Source organism: Ambystoma mexicanum, chromosome 8 (assembly GCF_040938575.1).
Source record: "Ambystoma mexicanum isolate Mex_15411 chromosome 8, UKY_AmexF1_1, whole genome shotgun sequence".
NCBI lineage: Eukaryota > Metazoa > Chordata > Amphibia > Caudata > Ambystomatidae > Ambystoma > Ambystoma mexicanum.
The window spans coordinates 579,387,391-579,411,366 of NC_090929.1; the positions used below are offsets into that span (position 1 = coordinate 579,387,391).

At 43.6% G+C, this 23,976-nt stretch overlaps 1 protein-coding gene across 1 annotated transcript in view; it reads right to left on the bottom strand.

The window, feature by feature from the left end:
* NPHP4 (nephrocystin 4) overlaps positions 1-23,976 on the bottom strand; it is a 1,060,260-nt gene that overhangs the window by 740,609 nt on the left and 295,675 nt on the right. Inside the window, exons 8-10 of the mRNA XM_069610268.1 lie at positions 11,233-11,417; positions 8,541-8,667; positions 6,602-6,784 (exon numbers count right to left, since the gene is read on the bottom strand). Coding sequence (XP_069466369.1) covers positions 6,602-6,784; positions 8,541-8,667; positions 11,233-11,417 — 495 coding nt within the window. The remainder of the gene's footprint in view (positions 1-6,601; positions 6,785-8,540; positions 8,668-11,232; positions 11,418-23,976) is intronic.

A 23,976-nucleotide genomic window follows, 5' to 3' on the forward strand; every position in this document is an offset into this window, starting at 1 on the left:
ACAGTCATCCGTGTCGTGGGCCTCCCCGAGGCACCAGAGGCAGGCGTCATGCGAGTCCGTCACCGACATCTTGGACCCACACTCCCCGCACTTCTTGAAACCCGGACGCGGGGTCGAAGACGAAGTAGAAGACATCTTCAAAGGATTCACACAAAACGAACAGGTTCGAAGAACCGAGAAGAACAGAACTCCAAAGAGTCGAGGAACTGAGAATCACGAAGCAACACGTTCACGGAAAAAACGGAACTGAGGCTACGGGCGTCGTGCGTCCTACTTATCACATCGGATGACGTCGGACGAGGCCCTCGACGACGGCGCATCGACGTCATCGACGCAGGAAAAAGTTTCCGAAGCAGCACAGCTGTGGTGATTACATGTCATAGATATGGAATACGTCGGAGGACCCAATCCCCTCGAAATTAGAGTAAGGGATGAACATGAACTGAATGGTAGGCAGGCAAGAGAAGGGTATTTGAATAGTGGTGTGAGGTGTCTAGATGTGGTGGAAGGACAGTAGGAGGAGGAGGAGGAGGGAGAAGAGTAGTAATAGAGAAAAGGAGAGCAGAGGTGGCGGGAGGAGAGTACTAGTGGTAGTAGAGAGGGGAAGTAGAGAAGTGGAGTGGGACGACAAGTAACATTAAAGGGTGGAGGCGAGGGATCAGAGGAGTGAGAGATCTGCGAAACATAGTAGTGGTGGGAGGAGTTAGTTGGAGGGGTGTGATAATAAGGGCCTGATTCATGGAAGTGTTTTATAATGGGGCAATCCCATAGGAAAACGTTCCATGAACCATGCCCTAAGAATAGAAAAGAAGAGGTGAAGACACTTACCCGATTTCACATTAGTGCAGTCACAACTGGTTTAGAACAGGGAAAGATAGGCAATTCCCTGAAGGAGTTTAGATAGCCTGCATTTAGAGAACCATCCTGAGAATAAGCCAGACTTTAGACAGTAGGGGTCAACATTCGGTAGCACTAACCAGGGTCAGTTATGGTCGCCAGGGTTAGGGAGGAGGGTTATGACAAGAAAGAGGCGTATGGCCCTAGGCCCCGCACAATTCTTAATGAAGATCCTTGAATCATCTTTTCAACTTGACATCCGTGACACTAATCGCTTGTCACCTTCCAATCGTTTCCCTCTTTGTTTCTTTGATAATCCCACAATTCTCTTATCCTTTCACTTTTTTCCTTTTTTTTTCACCCCACAGACCATGGTTTGGATTACGCAAGGCAGGGGCACAAGACAAACATCTAGACAAGCCTTGGTAGTTCAAGATATATAAATAACACATCATTATCATTATATGACCACTATTATGGTGATGGGCACGGTTTTAATGCTGATCAACATACCATACTATAATAATAATGTGGTGTGTGTGGTGTGTGGTGCTCATTTATCGACCTCGGAAGGATGAAAGGCTGAGTTTGGCCCTGCCGGGATTCGAACCTGCGTTAGTAGGCTCTGCACGGATGTGAAGCGAGCGCTCTACTCGCTGTGCCACTTTACTGCTTATCTCACAACATAACATCAAAACATAGAAAAACCTGCACATACCTTTTTTTTATAGTCTAGTCTGAAGGGCATGCTCCAGACAAAGTGCCTGGCCATGCCCAGTGAGCCCGTTCAGGATCTAGGAGTTGCCCGAGACATGTCTCTGAGGTTATTGGGGAATGGCAGAATGCTATGCCCCAAGTAAAGTGGCAATTGGCCCTGGCCACAGGCCATCCACAGTGGCTACCCTTGGCAGAACCTGAGACATAACCAGGTCATGTCCTGTGCACAGTTTCCAGTGGTATGGCAGCAGATTGCTTGAAGGTGCCCATTTAAAGTGAGCACTGGGCTGGCATGGTAGCATATATAATTATAAAAAACAAAAACAAAACATTTAAAAGTATATTTATCGTTAAGCCACTGGAATAAAAACCATAGAAATTGACTGGATAAAAGGTTGAGTTGAAGAGACATTATAGGTGCAGTGAAAAACATCAGGCAATTGCAATACCCTCATAACATATGAATGGTAGTACTTTGCTTCTTATGCAACATACTGTATTTTATCCCATATACAGTATGAGAAAGTGGTCTTGAACGTTAGTCGAACAAGTAATTTAAGCCCCATGAACCTATAATGCAGTGTCGAATAGGTCTGCAAACCTGGGAGAAAGAGTTGATACCAACTTCGAAAGGCAGATTCAGACAATGGCGGCCCATAGGCTAAATAGATTTGCAAGCAATCAGACAGACACATTTGCACATGGGAGGGAAAGACAGACACGTTTTATCGCAAATGCTATAACATTAAGTGTGAAAACAAAATAGTAGACATTATCGCATGGATTCGCTTAGTGGAATGTTGGCAAAGAGAAGACGAGGCAGGGTTGGGTTGCCGGTGTTCCGACCAATTGCAGAGAAGATCAGTGAAGGATGGCCCATGGTAAACTAAGATCCGGACTGAGAGGAAGGTCAAAGGGGTGGAAGGGTGAGACCACAGTTAAGCATGGTGTCAGCACAGGTTGTTGCACACTGGCAGTTGGAGACATAGAGCAAGAGAATTGCTGAAGAATAGCCAAGTACTTGCTACCAGAAGTGCTGAACAAGGCTCGAATGCAAGGCTGGCACGTTGTTTTTTGCAAGTTGAAAATCGTCTTTTGATGATACAAGAAATGTCAAGGTTGCAGGCCCTTGCCAGTTCAATTTCTAGCTTCCATAAGCCACTGGACGGTGTATGTATATGCTGTGCTGTGCTGCTGACTGTGTTTCTTTTGTTGCTTCAGGGGTCTGCAGAAGTCATAAAACATCCTACAGGAGAGCCTTTCTACTCTTCAGTTCCCCACAACCTTGGCCATACCGTTTCCATACTCGCAACGTTGGGCTGTCCTCTTGGACATCTCTTCGGCAATAGGGGAATTGCCTATGAGCCCTGACCAGACCCAGAACTTGTCAGGTGGAAAGATGTGTTAACTGGATTCAGACAGCTTGCAAATCACTGTTAATTCCAGCACATGCTATCCTGGATCCTGAAAGAGCGGTAGGAGTCGAGAAAAGACAGACAAGTAGGGACGGAAAGAGGAAGTGGGTGCATGGTAGTGTAGACAGTGGCGACGCTGGCAACACCATTTCATCTTTATAAAAAGCGGAATGTATGTATGTGTGTATGTTTGTCCGGCCATACAAATCCACACCGTTGAACCCACGCCTACCAAATTTTGCATGGATTGCTCTTTTGTCTGGGGCAAGATCGTAGTCTATGTTTGGATGCCCACATTTAATATGCAAAAAATGTGTGAGACGTGCGTGTATGTTTGTCCTGCTTTACAAATCCACACTGTTGAACCCGCTGCTACCAAATTTTGCATGGATTGCTCATTTGTCTAGGGCAAGATTGTAGTCTATGTTTGGATGCAAAAAATTCACTCCGCAGACACCCTAATTTACTGATGCTCACCCAGATTCACTACAGTAGGTACTAGAAGGAGGCTCAATTTGGAAAAGTGTCTGAACCAAAATGTTCGATGTGTTGGTTATTACTTTAACATTTATTACTACTGTATACAGTTCGAAAGTGTTTATTAAAGCATGTTTTAAGGGAATAAAACAAAAAAGAATTACTTTTTTTATGACGCCACTCCGAATATGGGAAAAGGCAAGGTTACAGTTTACTCAAGTTCATTCACGAGACGAGAGCACAATCAATCAATCACTCTTTCTTGGATATTTTCTCCAACGTGCTGAAGCCATTGAGTGGCTGAAACATGCCGCACAAAAAACATCATCACTTGGAAAACCTCCATCTGATGCAAAGCGAAAATCAATATCAAGAGCTTCTGAAACACAACAAACAGCAGCATGACTTGCCGACCAGAGGACAAGAACAACTTTCTCCAGGGCAAATGAGAATCCAGAGCAAACTGAAGCAAGACTTGCCGACAAGAGGACAAGAGCAACATCCTCCAGGGCACATGAGATACCACTCAATCAGGACACGGGCAACGCTGAGTACCCCAGCTAGTTAAATTATATAAAACAGACTTTTTAACGCTAAATCTGCCAAATGTTTTTTAATATAAGTAGTATGCAAATAAACTGTCAAGATAAAGCCATATAGAAGTAGCTAAATCCTGCAAGAAGCACATGGTGTAATCTGCTGTCTCACTGATCTGCTCTCCTACCATTGAATATTGCATGTGATGGGGTTAAAGGCCTAGGAGCAGAGTCACAAAATAGGCATGCAGGTTGTGTACTACTTTAGGCCTTCCTGTTGGCTGACTGCAAAGGTGTGGTTAGATCGACCAGTATACTGTCAGGCTAGGAAAGTCAGGGATCATGATACATCAGAGTAGCAGATCGCATAGACTGCAATCTGAGAACACAGACTGGAATAGACGTTCTCCGGCACCTAAGGTATAAGCAGACCAAAAAGTTATTTTCCTGTGAGGAGTCCTACTTAAGCATAACTAGGGAGTCAGCAAGCAACATATATAGAGAAAAGTTGGATTGTCACCATTTTAAACCAGGAGCTGATAAAGATGCTTGGGCATTCAGATCTAAGTCTAGTAGGGTCTTATTCACGCTCACACAGGCGGCATCGGACAAGCATAGCAACATGTTTCACCTAGTAAAGGTGTGTTCTGTCTACTTAGCTGAAGACAGACCGCCTCCCCTTTATCGTCATAAGGGGCCATCTTAGCAAAACATAGACATGGAAGATAAGACTCTGTCCCTATGGTTAGTAAAGAGAGCCACTTTGGTTTAACTCCAATAGAAAAGTGATAGTGTAGTATTTGTTTATGAAAATGCTTTAGTAAAGAAATGTGGCAGCATGTATGCATACGATTATAATTTGTCAATATACAAAATGTGGCCAACTGGCATGATAGTGACATTCTGGGTAAGTGGTGGTTGGGGGCTAGTGAGGAAGAGTGGGTGGCATTACAGTATTAACATATATGCTACGACCCCAAGGAGATAACACTTTGTATCCATATGTCTTAATTATAAATGGAGATTCAAAGTTAGGTGAATTTGATGCCAGAAAGCTGCCAAATAAGCAAAGGACCATGTTATAACTCATGTGAGTGTTGGGGCATGACCTTAGATTTTGAACTCACAGAGTCTTCCAAATGTCTTAATTGTGAACTAGATGTGGCATGTCGGGACAGAGGGGTAAGGGAGAGTGTGATGGAGACAGGATAGGATCGGATAGTGTGTTAATTTAAGGGCTGCAATGGTAAATGCTATAGCCGGAAGAATGTTTAGTTCAAAGTTGAATGCAAGGATAAGACCCTGGGGTTCAGGATCTGATGATAAACGTTGATGTCATTGGGGCATGCAAATTAATGTAGTTAATTATTTGTCCACAGCATGGAAACGCTGAAATGATTTGGAAGGAAAGGCATGCTGGGTAAGAAGGCAGAACAGACTGATTCAATGTAGAAAGGTGTAGTACAATTTAACAAGTGCAACTCTGCATCAGTACTGCACAACGCCCTCCCTCCCCCCATCACAGCCCCCAGTCCGCTTCTGGGACTGTATCATGTTTGAATTGTTGGTTAATCTGTGAACATTATAAAAACGTCTTGTTTGCAGGTTCCTTTGCCCACAACATCAGCAAGTTGTAGGTTATACAAAACAATTCCATTAGTCCCTCAGGGCGTCTCTAAACATACCAAGACGTGAGCACACCTCCACTGTCAGAAATACTTACCAAGCACTGTGGCTAAATACATTTTTTTTTAAAACGTACCAAAGTACAATTGACTAGGCTCACACGTACCCCCCTACACCAACCACCTTACTCTTCCAAGATTCAGGCTTCAGAGAGTAGGGGGGGTCTGAGCTTTTTGGTCATCGCTGTCAAGAAATAGAATGCCCTGCCTCATGAACTAAAAACAGAAAATTCTTACTGGGCCTTCAGCAAGCAGCTCAAGACACTTGTTCACCCAGGATGCAACCACGGCTAATCTCAGATCTAGGAATGTCTCCATCTTTGCATGGACTGCTTGCTTAATTTATCTGTATCTGCCATCATAACCGCGTAATCTGTAACCAGCACCTTGATGCCCCGGGGCTTAGTGTGCTTTATAAATGAAATAATAAATAAATAAATAAAATGAAACTGGAGTTATAGATTTTAAGTGTTTCTGAGTGATTGCACGCTTTTGACATGTATAACTAAAGGGAGATTATGACCCTCAATACAAGGTTGCCAGTAAACGGCAACCTCAGCTTTCAGTTTCTGCTGCCCGATATCCCGGTAATAACAGGATATTTACCGGTGGTGGCAGAGTGGCAAGTTCCCATTCCCGTGGAGTATGGGAACACTGACAGTGCTGGTGCTTCAGTGAATTTTCTGCCGATAGGGGCCTGAACTCAGGCAGGTCAGGCCTGCCGGTAGTTCACTGCCCCTAACAGCAGACTCGGAGTATGCCCGTCCAGAAATGGTGCCGGTAAGCGTTGTTTCCAGCACTTTCTCCAGACCGTCAGGCTCGTAATGAGTGCATATGTTTCCTTATTTGTGTTTTTTGCAGAAGTTTTATTATCTTGGTTGAGAGACTGTACTAAAAGAATGCTAAAGCAAAATATAAATACAATGCGTCTTACCTCAGGGGAGCTCATGCTTGCTTCAGGTATCTTGTACACCATAACATTGCTGGGATTACATTGCGGTCCACCCTGTAGAGGTATGGTCACTTCAGTAGAACCAGACTCCAAAAAGGGGTTCCAAACTGCCCATCGAATCATTTGCATGTATGATGTTTTAGATAGGGTATTTGCAGCTGGTGTCTAGGAATAAACAAACACACACGCAATGAGTTCACTCAGTAGGCACCACAACTCATTTTAAACCAAAATAAAGGATGCTGTACATTGCATTGCTACTGACGTTGAGTGGGCAGAAGTCCAGGGTTAGAATCACTGGAGTACAACGAGTCTCTGGTGTTCTGCTTCTCACACTTCCACCAGATTACTAGCAAGGCCAGCCAAAAAGTGACACTGAGCCAGTTCTAGGGGCTGCCAATGACACTACCAGCTCAGAGGTTCCATTGGAAGCAATATTGGCAGTTGAGGAACACAGAAGAATGAGCCTGCAGGGAAGTGGTGAGGATTGTGTCTCCCTCCCCGCTCCTGCAGTGAGGTGAAACACACAAGAAGGGCTTAAGGCCTCAGAGTACCGTCTTGAGTGCTGGAAGCTCTTTGACAGGAAATGGGAGAAGAAGGGAGGCGGGTGTGCACCACCTGATTTCAGTTGCTGTAGCTGATAAGTGAGACTGGGATGCTTTCAGCGGAGGGCCTCCCTGCCCAGTAGGAATACCGAACTGCATGAATCCACCAGAGTAAAGTGGCCTGGGAGGCTGCATGCGATCTTCAAAGATGGCTCTGTACCGCTATGGTAAGCAGTGTCACATAGGCAGTGCACTTCAGCGATGATGACGCCCTGTCGGAAGCACCGGAAGGTACAGGCGTGAGTCGAGTGGGGGGTCATAAATTGGAGAGGCCTGCAGCACTTCCTCAAAGCTTCCTCATAAACCATGTTATTGTAGCCTGCTTCCTTCCTCCTCCTTTCATCCCTATTTAAGTTCCTAGAGTGACTACTGACATCACAGAGATTGGTTTTAAAATAAATGTATTCACTAAGAAGAAAACATATTTTTGATATCAAGAAGCATTCAATATCTGCAAGGATAGGACCATAGCCAAACAGGATCACTCTAACATTTGTACTGCATTTTCTTTACTAAGAAATCGTTTTCACAATGTGAGTGTCTACATTTCCCTCTCAATTGGGAAGTCATTAATTTGATCAAAAGAAACCAATTTAATGCTACAAACATTTAGAATGAGAGATTCGGACACCACCAACAAGCTAATGCTACCCTTTAAAATATACTCTACTTTTTCCTTCTTGGGGCACACCGTTGTAGAGCTTTTCAGAGGCCTTGACTAAAGGCATTAGAATTAGGAATAGAAAGTGTGCCTTCACGAAAGCCCTTGCTTGGAACAGGAACAGAGTTACTGAATAATCAAGTTACAATTAAAAACACTGACCGTTCCCTTCATATGATAATTTTTTTGCTGGGGCGTCAGTCCTGGATGATCTCTCAGTTTACAAATAATATCATCAATTAAGTCATATCCTGTTTCCAGATTCCACATCTATTACATTTGGATCGAGGACATAATTCCACACAACTGAGCTAAGCAGTTGCTTGACATTGTAAGACTCTGCTTGTACAAGTGACATTCATGATTCGACATTCCGAGATGGTGGGCATTCAGCAACTCGTGTTCTGAAGGACTTGCAAGCACTTATTTGAGCAAACAGAATGTCGAAAAAAGATATGGAATTCTAATTTAAAAATCAGGCTGAGTGGGCCATTAGTATCATTTGAAAATTATGAATTGGTAGGAAGTTTCTTTTTCAATAAAAACAAGCAGGAAGAAACAGATATTACAGAACAAAACACAGTTAAAACATTGAAAAACAGGTGTGAATAAATATTAATAGCATAGTGTTGGCACACACAAGACAGTTCCTAACCTTTCCATCCAATGCGCGTGGAGCAGAGAAGACATACTCAAGCTGGAAAACTATTGCAAAGGATGGGTGAGCCACCATTTCGGTTAGGCGCATTCGACTTCTCATTACAAGAGTTTGTGTCGAAGAACTGAAATGGAAAACAGCAGTTGAACAAGTTAATTAAAGCCTGCACGTGTCGCAAGATCTACCTAAAAAACAACTCTGAATGCATTTTAAATAAAAATCCCAGAAGTGTACATTTGGTTACTGCACCATTTGGCTCTGTAATTAATGTTTACAGGTCATGGCAATCAAAATGTTTGACTTGAAGAGCCAGCCACTGGATTTGCTGAGTATACGCTTGTCCACGGGATTATGTGACGTAAGGATCAAGAAAGGCTTGGGCTACCATTCGGTTCCCACCACACTACAATGGCCTTGTGTTAAGGTCATCTAAAACGGCTGAAGAACCCTTTTGTGGATAAAGCCCGTCATACACTAGCTATTTCCTGGCGGGAACAACCACTAAGCACAAATATGAATTTCAGAGTGTGGCAATATCCTAAAACAGGAAAGTTGTCATAAAATAAAATATTATATGTTTTCCATTGCTCCATATGAGTGCTGAAGAATAAAACTACGTTGGCCTTTTTTGTTCACATTACATGAAAAATGTTGCTTATTCCCATGTATATTTTTGTGCTATTTAAATTCATTCCGCATATTTACATTCGCATGCTATAGTACATTTTTCCTAATGGGGAACTGCTTGATCATCACATTATCAAGCAATCATTTACAGAAGCTTGCAAACCATAAAACTCTGATTAACAGTAGACCATCCACTAAATTTAAGACAGCATCATAAAGGCATTTTTGCTTAGCATTCTGTTTATGTTTCAATCGAGTCCGAATGATAAAACATTTTAATTTCCAACATGACCTCATGCAATAAATGGACCAACCACAACTCTAAAATCCCAATGGGTCGCGATGTCTGCTAAAGGGGGCACTTTACTGCTAATACCACTGAAAAGTAGTTTACAAGTGAAATTGAGCTGCCAAGGTCCTTTTATGGTCTTAAATTATTCCATGTTCCTTGTTTATCGATGTACTATACTGCCTGCTCCGTGAAGACCCAGACAGGAGACAGCGTATCTGAGAAACGGAGTTCGGATAAACACAGCATCCTTCAAATCATAATCTCTTACTAATCTCAAGACATTTTAATAAGTGATAACAGTATCTTTGCAAGTGTTTCTTGTTGAGTGTCTAGAGCTATAAGATGAATTTCCCTGCTACACTCAGTGAGCACACCTTCCAATTCAGAACACCATATATGGGTAACAGAGTTTGGGCAAGCAGAATATCAAGGCATCTCCATTAAAAAAAAAAACTTTGACAGGAAGAAACAATGTAAAACGGAACACCTTATGCTGCCTGTCCCATAGGTTCTTCCTGTCAAGTTTAAACCTCAAGCCATAGGCCTCTGTAGGCATTACTATGAGATAACCATAAGACAGGTTGCTCTGTTATCCATTGACTAGGCTATGCCTAGATGGAACTGAAGCTTGCAAAAGAGCTGTTGTGAAAATACTGTTTTCCAGATTTTCCCCTCCTTGTAACATCCACCTCACTGCGTAGCTCACAGATGCCCGAGATTCTGTGCCAAAGTGGCGAGCTGGTCCAAGAATAATGCTGGGCACTATATCCCTGAGACTATAGCCAAAATAGAGTTCACAGGGATATTAATATCCCTACTAGAACTAGAACAATTTACAATTTCTTCCCTTCTGGCACATTGTGCTCAGACAATTTCAAGACGGGAAAACCTTTCCGGTTGTATATAAACCTGTGGTCACACAGGTATTTATCCACATTCCTGACCCAACAGAATAAAAGCAATGAGAGGTCCACTGGGTACCATTACTCATCAACAGAAGGAACACCTCAGATCCAGTGATAGATCCATAACCTTAGTAGACTAAATACCTGGATGCTTTCCAGTATGCTCCATCCGGACCTTTTTTTCCGTGGTTTGTTCCGAGACTCGAACACCGTTTTTAGTTGTGGACAAACCCCTAGTTACCATAAATATAAAACCCCACCTTACTGAGACAAGAAAAAGTGTTGAAATTCACACTTCAGCATCACATGTTTTGTCAATCGGCCCCACTACCCAGTAGGCTGAAAAGGCAACCATTATTTGCGTGGGATGGCTTGCTAAATCTCAACATGATGAATGCCTGCTATTTGCAGAGTCACTGACACAACTTGGGAGACCCACATGGGTTTTGTTAAAACACAGCTGGTGATTTGATTCAATAGCAATAGCTTTGAAAGTTTACAATTACTATAACACATGAGTACAATACAAGTAAATAGAGCAAATTATAAGAGAAATTACATTGTACACTTAGCTCCCTTTTAAAAAAAAATATTTCCTAAAATGTACCAACAAGGATAGTACATTTTACATTACACATGGCCACAAAATCCTGCTGGATGGAGCTTTGACTGTTCTCAATTACTGAATTGATAATTAGAAAAAATGGGTGGAAAAGGCATATAAAAGGAAAGGGCAATTGAGGAGCAAATGTGACATTAATATAGAATTCTTCTAAAACTCTAAATAGTGTGCCCGAACAGAAAGACCAACATCCTCCATGGATAACGAATAAGAGGCCTTACATTTGTATTTATCCGGAGATACCTTGATTTGAGGATAGAATCATGCTTCTTGTTCAAGCTTGCAGATCGACCTCGAATTACTTCAGACTCTGGCACCACCACCACGACCTGGGGCATCTGGACAAATCCCCACCCATTGTGAACTCCAACATGCAGTCGCCGTTCTTGAATTGTGACCATGTTTCCATCAGCGAGCATGAAGTTATCCTAGAATAGAAGGGTACACAACATTTATGGTCTCATTGAGTTGAAAAATATAACCCATAGGGTGCAGGCAGTTTAAAAAGAAGACCCATTCACAAATGGAGCCCAAAGCTCGTGTTACGCTGTGCGTAGAGTGGTGTGATGGAGTAAGATGGTATCATTTTGCCTATAGACTTTTATTCAAAATAAGGAGGAAAACCAACCTCTTACTAATCCAAGAGGGGTTTTCCCTACCTCAACACAGGATAACTCGGGTTCTCATCAGGATGTAAGTCAAAAGAAACCACAATACTGTCCTCTGTCCAAACCTACTACTCTATCCCTACCACTAACAAACAAAGCAAGAAGAAAAGAGGTTCAATAAACTTCTTACCCAAGTCACCAGGAGGATGGCTCTCTTCTCCTGGTGAAACAATCCAACATTGTGTTGACTTAACAATAGACTCTTGAGATAGGGTCTGATTTACCAAATATACTTAGACTCGGAGAATGCATCCCTTCTCCTGGTCTATTTGGAAGAGATCCAGAGACTGTTCCTTGATAGTCCTTTGGACAAGTCTTTAGAAGTCTCTTTAATTCCTCCCAGGGATTTGTGAACAACAAAGTTAAGACTTTATCATCTCTTTTTTTTTCCTGCTGAAGTTTTTTTAAGACTTTTTATATCTTTTTGTTGGGGGGGTTACTCCCTGACAGTTCTGGGTTATTCTAGTATCTTTCACAAATGCTGGGTTTCCCACTGGGATGAGGGAGTTCACTCCTTAGGCACTCTTGATATTTATGATTTCTCGTGTCACCACTTGGATGAGGGAGTCTGGCTCCTGATGAATACTTGGCTCTTGACTTTGAGTATCACTACTGTGATGAGGGAGATTACTCCTGAGGAATACTTGACTCTTGGAGCTCTCTTCATCACTACTGTGATAAGGGAGATCACTTCAAAAGAATACTTGACTATTGAGGCTTTGTGTCTCACTACTGTGATGAGGGAGATCACTTCTGAGGAATACTTGGCGCTTGATTCTTTGGGTATCACTAGTGTGATGAAGAAGATCACTCCTGAAGAATACTTGACTATTGGTTCTTTTGGTATCACTACTGTGACGTGGGAGTTCACTCCTGAGGAGCATGCAATGTATCAGAGATGATCATCCAAAAACCCTGACCTGGTATCCTTCTCAAAGTAGACTGCTGTGAAAGAATGAACTATTTGGATACTGAACCTTTCAACTAAAGCAAACTGGGCACAACTTACCTAAAGGGAGATATCCATTAAGAGATTATTGTGACCCGCATTGCTAAGGTCAATAGGTTATGTAGAATGAAATCAGAGACTAACAAGATACCCTGTGGGAAGAATTTGTAAGCTACATTGTCAGCAGCCAATAGGTTGCGTAGAAAGAAATCAGACACTGCAGGAGAAAAGCCCTCCTTGTAGAACAGATCAAGGGGGACAGAAGTGTAACCTTCATGGCCTATGGCAAACAGATCAATGTGAGAATAATTGTCCTTTTGTGCAGTATACTTGCTGAAGAAATTGTAAGACAATTGTGTTGAAAGTCAACAAAAGACTTACCCAAAAAGCGGTTTGTTGGTTCTACTTCCCCCACTGAGGATTTAAGTGTGGAAAGTTTGAAACAAGCCTCACCACAGAGTACAAGTTGTAGTAGTAGGAGTTTTATCCTGGCAGGAGTGTAAACCGGGAAAGGGACAAAATGTGGTTAGTCCTGGACTAGAAAGAAGATTAGAAGTCCTGTGAATCTAGTAGAAGGTTGTGGTGGAAAAGAAGTGGCAATTCCACTACTGTGTTTTTATGAACTTTTGTATAACCATTCTGACTAAAGTATATCTTTTTGAATAAACCATCCTGATGAAGGTATTGCTTATGAAGAAGTGCAATGTGATCAAAAGTGATTGGTCTTAAGAGAAAATAACTTTTACATAGACTTTAGATTTGATGTAGGGAGAGAGAGTCTTTTTGGTTTGGCAAGCAGAAGGTTGCAGAATCTTTAACAATTGTCTTCAAGAATGAGAACCCCTTTTTCAAACTAAGATAGTCACTTTGCCAAGTGAAGGACATATTGAATGAAAAGAACTGTGTATTCTATCTAGGGTGGAACTTTGCAAGTGAAAAGAATTCATCTGAAATTGAACTTTGGTTTGAAACATCCTGAATTGATCCAGGGGAAGGGGATCTAACCCTGGTCACAAGGAGTCCTGTTAATAATATTTATGTTTGAATTTATATGTTGTTTTGTGAAGTTTAAACAGCCAAATAATTCCTGTATTATTTTGTTGTATGTATTAGTGTGAGGGAGAGATACCTTTGGGCATTAGGTCATTTTCATTTAGCCTTAGTTTGTTAGGTAGGGAAAAGATAGGCGTTCGTCTCACCCTTATTTAATAAAATGGCCACTTGTGAGAAAACTCTACCTACATATCCGTCTTGCATTTCTGATCCCTCACAAATACTTGACTGTTTGAGCTCTCTTGACCCCACCTGCAACTCCCATTATCTGTATCTTTACTGGGGAGTGTGGCCGGTTCTTACTGGGGTCTCAGTTTGCTATCTCCACTGTTCTCATTCATCCCGTCTTTCTTACTTTCGGGTCTGCGTGGCTCTGGTATTCTCAGCGTGTTTTATGGATCAAACAGTCCACCTCTATGAGGCCGTGCCACCACTGGATTCTTCCTGCTTCTGCAGCGAATCAGTTTTCGTCCCGCTCGCGTAGGTTCTCTCTGCTTCTGGATTAGAGACCAACTGTCTCTCGCCACTTCAGGCAGCACAGGATTTAATTTCCGAGGCCCTGCAGGACGGACGCCAGCTTTCCTCGCTGATCTTCCTGCTTCTGAACATCTCTAGTCCTTCCTCTGTCTTTACTTTATACGGCTCAGCCCACCACAGCATATCGTCAAGATTGGTTATGCAATCCTCTGAGGTTATCTTCTTGCCTCCTAGTGACCACCTCGTTCCAGTTCTTGAATAATATCCTATAAAGGTGTTCTGTGGTTTTCCTTGGTTCATCTCAGTCCTATCTGACTTCACAGGTGCAACAATATAGACTTAACATTAACATACAGTAGTGGTTTCAGGTTGGGAGCAGAGATAAGTAATTTTAGGTTGGTAGGAGGAATAAGTCACTAGGCCCCTGGTTTCTGGGGACAAGGGTTTACAGAGGTCGTTCACGGGACAGTAGTACTTATCCCCATAAGGGGAGTCTCTCCCTATGAGGTCCTCCTGCTTTTTACCACCCCTAGGGTGACTATTGGGTAGTGGCCTTACCTCCCTATCCTCATAGGGAAGGGGTCCCGTCTGGGAAGAGATGATGAGATCCCGTGAATCGTTACAGTATCCATAAGTCAGCCACTGTAGCTACAAACATACAATTTCTTTGAAGATTTTATTTTATAGCAATTCACTTAAACTTACATACCCTAAATTATCTGCATGGTCAATAGAGAAGAGGTGTTCAGGCAGACAACAAACCTGGGGTGTTATCAAAGAATGTGTGTGCACCATCATTTGCAGCTATCGTTCACAATAACGTCTTCGACTGCGCAAGAAAAAGACAAATAAAATCACTGCAAAAGCGCATTCGACCACCTGAAGGAGAGCATGCTACATAGTATTGCATCCCTGCCTCAGCTAAACAGCTCTTCATGGTTCTGCTTCACTGGTACTCTGCAATGGTAAATGAGTTCGCCACTTTTAACACTAGCAAATCCACCAAACTCTTAATGAGGCGCTCTGCTTTTCATAGCTTTGGCGTCATGCACAATGCCATAAGTGGAGCAATGGAGGGGCGAAATAAGGTCAATAATATAGATGTGCATTGCCTTCTGCTCAGGGCTTTAAGTGACTTGCAAAGGTTTTTACAATTGAAAGTTAGCCATAGCTTGGTTTAACCACGTTATACCCACACATTCTTGAAATGAATCTCTACCTATATTGTTACTTTATGGATGGCGTCTGAGAATATGACAAAGCACATGAAAAGTACTTTCTTTTTTTCAAATTCTAGATTTGCTTAGATTCCAAAACTGCCTCCCTCCCACAGCAAATTCCGACGAGGGTCAGCTGGCCCGGGCCTTGGGGGTAAGTAATGCACTGGTTTGCAGAACTATTGCTAGGGCCATGGCAAGCCAAGAGTAGGTGGCTGCCTATTATACTCCCAGCAGGGTGTGCCCATGCTGCCCCTGCAAGGGACAAATGTTGCCCCCGTTCAGTAGGGACAGCAAAACGTCACTGCATCTAGAATGACAACATCTCTCCACTGCCTCCTATCCTCCCTACTGAGAGCATCAACAAGCATGTCGATAGAAAATAAAAGCGAATGATGCATTAAGTAATATTAAACAATACAACCAATTATTCCAGAGATTACAAGTGGAAGAAAGCACCCTGAAACAAAATATAAAAATGTGATATCATTATTAATGAGGCAGAATTTTACTTTGCGCTTTTGCTGCTGCAGACTTCCCTTCATCCTCGGACGTCACATGCAGTTGAGGGCAATCAATACAATTGAGAGCAGCCTCCTATACGAAACAGTTACAAACACATTCTAAATAAAACAAAAGTATATAGTTCTTCATGTGGAAATCTAGCACTGGCAGACATTAAAACAGCATTTCATGTTTGGCAAAGGTTTATTTCAACTAAAATTTAAAAAGGAAGCAATAGTCACGTAATATCCCAATGTCAACAAATAACGGGCCACTTCCCAAATGTTCTTAAACTGTCCCAAATGTACGCAATCCTTTTACAATTCAGCAAAGATTGAACAGCCAATCAAGAATGGCTGAGCACTGATCCTGTGCTTTGCACATTTGTCTTACAAGGCGATTTAATGTCTCTAACGAGTGGAATACAGCTTTATGGGATTTTAATGGCATATTCGAACCACGCTACTTGTACCAGTAGGGAAAAGAAGTGACTCGCCAAGATGGACATTCCGCAGCTAATCGGCTAATTACTGGACCAGTAGCTAGACCATAAAATGGCCCCATCTCATACAACGAGACCCTTGCTATTATCTGACTGCAGCCACATTACAGTTAACTTCCTCCTTTAAAGCCTTCAGAATCCACTCAACCAAGTCAACTCTAATTAAGAGCGTATTGACAGGAGAGCCTTTAGAGTAACGGCAGACCTGTTTTAATAGGCAACTGTGCAGAACTTACTCTTGGTGTGTTGTCCAGCAAAGAGGCCCAAGGCTTTAAGTGAAAACATCTATCATTCACGGTTCTGTTTTGCCAGTATAGATTTCCGCAATGCACAGATGCTGTAAAGCAAAGGTAGATAATGTGTGCATTTCTCTTAGTCGGGAGGGCCGGGTGCTGCGACAGAGGGCCATTGCAGAAAGCAACTGCCTCTCACCAATGCTTCCTGCTGATCCATTTGATCAACTTCTCCAAGGGGCACTCCCAGGTAGTTATTGACCGGAGCAGGGTCAATGGGCCTGAAGTGAAGCGAACCGCCCAATCTATCCCACAGTCAATAATTACACGCAAATGCCCTTCCCTGCCGGAGAAGGATGATCTTGCTAAATGGCATGAGTGTCAGCTTCTTCTTCCAAGTGTCTGGGGCCTTCAGACAGGCAGGCCTTTCTATTGTAGGGGCATATTATTCACCCATGAAAAATACCAGTCCTTCTTATAAAGCGTTTGAATGTAATAGGGGTGTTAACATAACAGTCATAATGAAACCACTATTTTCAGCAAGTAGTCTGAAGCTTTCCTATAGTTAACTATCATTATTAGGGCAAGCGGTAAAATGTGCTGGATTTCTTTTTAAAATCATTTTTCACTAAAGATATGTCGTGTCGTTTTTGCAGCAGCGAGCTTATGAATAAATGAAATAAGGATTTGATGAGGAAAAGAGACGACATTTAAGCCTGACGAGATTGGTGAGGGCACACAAGGGACTGGAAACCAAAACCAGCTTGAACTTGGGAGTTAATTGACGAAATGTAATAATTGTTTTATGTTTTATATTGACTCTGTATTTATCTATATTTATGGCAGATATTTTCAGGATACTTCAATGATATCTTATGGAAGTGAATAGTTACGTTTATACATTTATGAGGTGTTTTAATCTGGAAACGTACTAATTGAATGTCTTTATTGTAACTTTGTGATTTTGTTTTTTTTTCTTTTGTATAAGATTTTTAAATTCTAATGCAATTAAAAAACAGCAATAGATTTGATGTAACTTTGTAAATATGCTGTGATAGATAGCTGCTCCATTTCACGATTGACTGTCTGCAGATGCTCACGTGGCCCTGTGCGCAAACTGTGCTTTCAAAATCAATGCAGAATTTCAGCAAATCAATGATCTACGGTGCACTTGTCCCCTTTGCAGGAAGGTGCAATAAGAGATTCTTCGAGTATATAACCGGATGGCTGGGGCATAGGTTGGTAAGGTCGGTAAACTTTTTTCCCTGGGAGTGACTGAGGCTGAGGCTGACTGTGAGACGCAGTCATAGGCTTACCACACTTCGAAAGGCTATGGCTGAAGTACATTTTCATTGGTATAAACACATTATTAATGCTGTAGTTTAGGGGAACAGGTAGAAGTCGATGGCTCGATTATGGGTATTGCTGAGGTCTCCTAAAGTATCTCTATTAGCTTTTAGCTGGCTGGTTATCCTCTACCTATAACGTAATAAGCACAATCATTTACCATGTGTGGAAAAAGTCTCATCTGGGTGGCCAGGGGATGGAAATGCATTGATTCTGAAGGCCCGAGCCTGCCATCCACTCAGCAATGTATCACAGAGATAGGATACGGGTGGGGGTTAAGTTGCAACCAGAAGGGAGACAGAGATATAAGAGTGGAGGGAGTACAGGCAACAGACAAACAGATGTATTGGAGAAGAGAGAGGTGAGCAAAGGTGGTGGTGAGAAGAGCAGATGAAAAGAGAAAGTGAGAAGGGGAAGAGGAGAAGAGAGAGGGAGTGGGATTATGAGGAAGAACAAAGGAATAAAGATCAGAAGGCAGAAGATCAGAAGGCAGAAGAACAGAAGAACAGATGGCAGTAGGCGAGGTGGAAGCACACGAGTGAGGGAGTAAAGGGAAGTAGAAGAAAGCCAGAAGAATGCAGAGGAACGATGGAGAGCTAGAGAAAGAGTCTTAAGCCAAGTCAGGTAGAAACTGAAGATATTAGTGGATAGAGAAAGGAGGCTGGTTGAGGTACGAAGGAAAAGTTGGGTTTAAATAATATTGTGTGGTTGTGAAGGAAAGGCTAGATGCAGGCCTTGACCAAGAACGTAACAACACAAGCATAGGCTGACCAGAGGAAGACACTTGTAACACAACCAGCATGGGAGAGCTGAGAGGCCCATGAGATCTAACCCACATAATGTATCGTACGTCCGACCCACGTCGGAAGACTTAAGGCTACCTGGCATGAGTGTCCCGGAGCAAAAACATGCATTCATGCCGAAATCGAGTGCAACCTAGAAACACTAAGAAATCAAGAAAGACGTGTTTGCTGCACTTCAAATCCCAAAGGGAGAGTGACTGTTTCCCATCGAGTACATGCATTGGCCCAGGGAGTTTGGGGTATTCACAGGCGAGGAATCAGCTGAAGACTCAAAGTAGCAGACAAAAAGGCTCTTTAATAATACAAATATGTAGAGTGCTCTGGATCGTCATATCCACTTTAAAAGGTCTTAAGCCATCTTGTTGCAAAGGAGATACCTGGCCGCCGAATCGCATTAAAGACTGTGCCGACATCCTTCCTCCCCTCATTGCATCGTTCATCAACGCCTCCTTCTCCACGAGCACAGTCCCCACTTGCCTCAAGGAAGCCTGGACACTCCCTCTCATCAAAAAACCCTCACTAGACCCCTCCATCCCAACCAATTACCATCCCATCACGTCAGTCCCCAGCTGTCAAAAATCCTAGACAGGGTAGCATACTTGCAAATCCAGCGATTCCTGGAGGCCAACCATATTCTTGGCACCCGTCACTCTGGGTTCCGCCCAGGCCACGGGGCAGAGTCAGCACTACTCGACCTAAAGAATCAGATTGACGAAATCAGGGACGAAGGCAAGCCTGCCCTGCTGCTTCTCCTCTACCTATCAGCAGTGTTTGACCTCGTGGACCACAGTATCGTTAGCCAACACTTATCCTCTTCAGCGAGCTTCTCACCAGAAGCCATATCCTGGATCACCTCCTTCCTAGGGGACAGATCCCTCCGAGTATTTGCAGAGAACGCTAGCGCTCCGCCATCACCTGCAGTGTGCCCCAAGGCTCTTGTGTCTCACCAACTTTATACAACATATTCACCATGCCATTATTTGCCCTCCTTGACTCCATTGGTATATCATATACAAACTGTGTGGATGACATGCAAAACGTACTGCTACTCACCGGCAACCACCTTCATGACTCCAACACCTTAAACACTGTCTACATGACCATCCAGGTCTGGAAGGCCACCCACTGCTTATGTCTGAACGATGAGAAGACAGAAATCCTTCTCGTAGGCCCCCCCTCAGTGATCAGGAAGCTTGACCCCTTATAAGCCGCCTTCAACATTGACAGCATCACAATCCCAGTGTTACCCTTTGTAAAAATGCTCTGTGTCTACCTTGACTCCACATTATCCCTCTCACGGCATGTCAACGCCATCATCCTCCTCTGCCACATACACGACCAAGCTAATAAACGCCTCCAGACCCTTCCTTTCCCCAAACAGCTGCCTCACTATTGGCCAAGCCACTGTAGGATCAAGGCTCGACTACTGCAATGCCCTTTTTGCAGGCACCACTGACATCAAAATCCAAAAAATGCAAGTTATTCAGAATAACGCACCCATAGAAGCTTTGAACATCCCCAAATTCGAACATATCACTGCAGCGAAACCCTCTCCATCACACACTGATGTCTGTCTAAGGATGCCCCACCCTACCTATCCCCAAAAATGTCCATGGCATCATCCACCAGACCAGCATACGCTCACCGCATCACCCAGCCTAAATTTAAACAGGCTAAAGCTGGAGGCTCGAGCGTCCCAGCCATTGTGGCCAAACATTGGAACCTTCTCCCGCCCACTCCAACTGGACATTCCGCAGAGCCTTAAAAACACCCTTATTTTCCTGAAAGCTAGGCTTGAACTATGAAACTGTACACTGTATGTATCATTATGCCTGAACTGTCATCTGAGTAATTGGTCATGTAAACAGCGCCTTGATGCCTCTGGGCTTAGCGCACTAAACACATGTAAAAATAAATCAATAAAAGACTGCCTCCGAGCTTCCTCAGCACTTAAGGGTATGTATATGTAACCCTACAGTCCCTTCTCTTTGCACTTAAGAGCCACCCTCTGGCATCACTTATTGAGTCACCTGCACTTCTCACCCCCCAAACCCACTTGGCACTTCTCCCCTCCCCTCTTCCCCGCACTTGCACCGTCTGAATGACACAAGGCCTAGTAAGATCGTTGTTTGTCCTTCTGTTTCCCCCTCCTTGTCTTGTCACACCTAGAAACACTTGTGTACAGCCGCGCTATAAATGATTTATCATATCATAATGCAATGTGAATTCTACAAATATACATTGATCAGACCTTCCCTTTTACTACTTTTGAGCGGATGACAAGACAAGGTATATGAAACTTGTCCGTCTTCTTCAGAACCTATACTGCCAATTGGCCAAAATCCCATTGATTCTTAAACATGGACCATGCCGAAATGGTTTGCCTTGAATCCTTACTACTGACTCTACATAAAAACAAAAATAACTAATTCAGTAATTATACACGCGTGCCCGTTCCTACATTTAGTTATCTTATTAGTTCTAAATATCTATCAAAGGATTGCAAATTACCTCCTGCTCAATTGTTAGCGGAACAACTCTCCTATGGACTTTGTATTCCTCTAATGCAAGGCTACTGTCTCCTGCAATAACACAAAGCAAAACTATGGAAAAAGCCTCATGTTACTTTGTGATTTGTATTAAGGCACATGCACAAATTACAGGTTTGTAAAATGGCTTGAATATCTTTACCAGATGGCAACAATTCAGTGTACCAGTGTAGATTTGGGGAGTGGGATCTGTGACAAATCTGTGGCTGTCCTCCCTTCTGCCCTAGGGGAAGAGCTTTCCCATGGGCACAGGGTGGTGCGTCCACAGTACAATAGTGCCCCTGACGGTGGTACACTGGGGGAGCATCACATGGGAGGGGAAGCTCCTTATGGGATTAGGGACGACCATTCCCAGACGATGCGGTATTCCTCCGCTTTATTAGACCCTCTCTCCTTCCCCAAGCCCAACTCTACTCCACTGTTCCCAGTCAGTGCCAATGTCTTCTATTGTGAGGTCAACCAACCTGGCATGTTAGACCTGACTAGCAGCTCCGAAAATACCAAGTGCTTCCCATATAACTCTACTACAAGTACTGTGAAGAAGAACACCAGGAGTATGAAGATCGCTCCAGAAAACCAGACTGAACGGTCTAGTCTCTCACCGCATTTGATTGGCCAAGCTAAATACAAAACAGCAGATGGAAACCAAGATAGAGAGAGCCATACTCCGATGAGGAAGCCCGGGAGACACCAACCTGGCGAACAGGGGACAACTGCAGGAGACAATGTGCACAAAGGTGAACAGGAGCGATAAGATTGTCCAAGGAAAAGAATCTCCTTTGCACGCTGCCCAAGCAAACCTCTGGGCATCCCCAGGCCTGGCAAGCTGCCAGAAAGCAAAGCCCCATCCCGAGAATCTAGAAGAGACTGGCTGAGCGTCCGCCAACAAGAAGAGAAACACAAGCACAAATTGGCCGGTGGGCAAGATGCCGGCTGCAGAGAACATCCGAACGCGGCCAGAGCCTCAGAAGGAGGCACTGCTGCTCGAACGACGTGAACCAGAGAAACAGGTATGTGGGCAGACCGGAGGTCGGAAGTGTTAGGCAGAATTATATGCAGTACCCTTTGGGAACACCACACACAATTAAGACTACAAGTGACAGTACAAATTCACCTTTGGTACAAGCCTGTACTACACAGTAAAAGTGGTAGTGATGGCTGAGCAGCCAGACTTATCTCAAGAGCAAGTGAGCAGTATCAATAGTTACACAAAGGATAGCAATTACTATCATTCAAACAAACACTGACTCAAGGTTTCTGAGTAAAAGAATACACATTTATTTACACATCAGTTGTATAACATTTTACTAAAGTAAAGCAGTTTAAATATCACACTCTTAATACACCACACCACTTCCAATAGGTTCCAGACAAGTTAAGCTCACAAAATGAAGTTGGAGCAAAATGGCACTCCAGAAATTTAAAAGGGAGGGAAAGACAAAGTTAGGCAGAAACTGACCAGCACCAAAAGGTAAGTAAGCAGGACAATCTAGAAAGAGGAACTACAGTGATGGAATCAAATCAAAAAGGCTTGGGGCCAAAGTTAATAGGACACAAGTCTTCTGATCAAGATCACACAGTTCATGGTAGTTCGTAGTTAAGTCTTTGCCAAGAGTTCCGGACGAGGTTGGTCGGCAGAAAAGTTAGGTTAAAGAGTAGAGAAGACAAGCCCTCGGATTGGAGAAAGATTTCACACACTTTCACCGCGGCTGAACGAAACTAACAACCGGATTTCAACAGTACATTTCAATGGAGAAGAAGCTGTTGCTGAGGCGGACGTTCCTGGTAGTTCCTGCAGGCTCACGGTTCCTGAAGCGACTGTCGGACTGACATGAAGTAGGAAGACTGGAGGGTCCTGCACTACCCAGGCAAGAAACCAGCAGCAGAGCAAAGCAACAAATAAAAGGTGCGCTCCTTGAAACCCAAGCAGGGTCCGACCTTCCTGGCTATCTGGCCCACTGTAGCTCTGTACAGCGAATTCGACCAGAGGAGGGAGTCCTGGCTTGCAGTTTGGGCGAACTGGTTGGTCCCACCAGCTCAGGGGAAGAAGATTCCTGGAAGATCTTCTCTGTCGTTGGAGTTCGAGGATTCGGACCTGCAGCAGAGCTTCACTGGGCGGTTCAGTCGTAGTAGGGGTCCTCTTCAGTCAGCTCCTCGTCAGTTCTTTCGTTCCAGTGCCGACTCTGCCTTTCCAGACCCAGAGACCTGCTTTTTATACAGTTTTCCCCCCTTCACACAGCCTGGCTGTCAATCACACAGCATGGGGGCTGTCCCGCCGGGACAGTCACCACAGCCAATCGTATCAGAGTGCGTCATGGGTCTCCAAGGAGACCCTGTGCAGGGAGTCCTAAACCCCTCCCTCACATCCTGTCCCCCCGAGACATACAGGCGTCTAAGGAGGGCTTCTGCATAGAAGCCAGCGAAAAGACGGTGAGCAAAGGAATCAAACCTGGTTTGGCGTGCAGAGTAAAACACGAGAAAGACATTTTCAAAAAGAAATGGCGAATAAACCCAGCCAGAATCGTAATAAATGGTCTAGCGCAGGAGTCTCCAACCTTTACATTAGCTAGAGCTACTTGAAGTGTAGGTCAACAGTGGAGAGCTACTAGCAGGCGATATCGGGGTGGGGATATTTATAAACCTCTGAATTTTTGGCAATATTTTTTTGGCCCAATTATTTCCTCT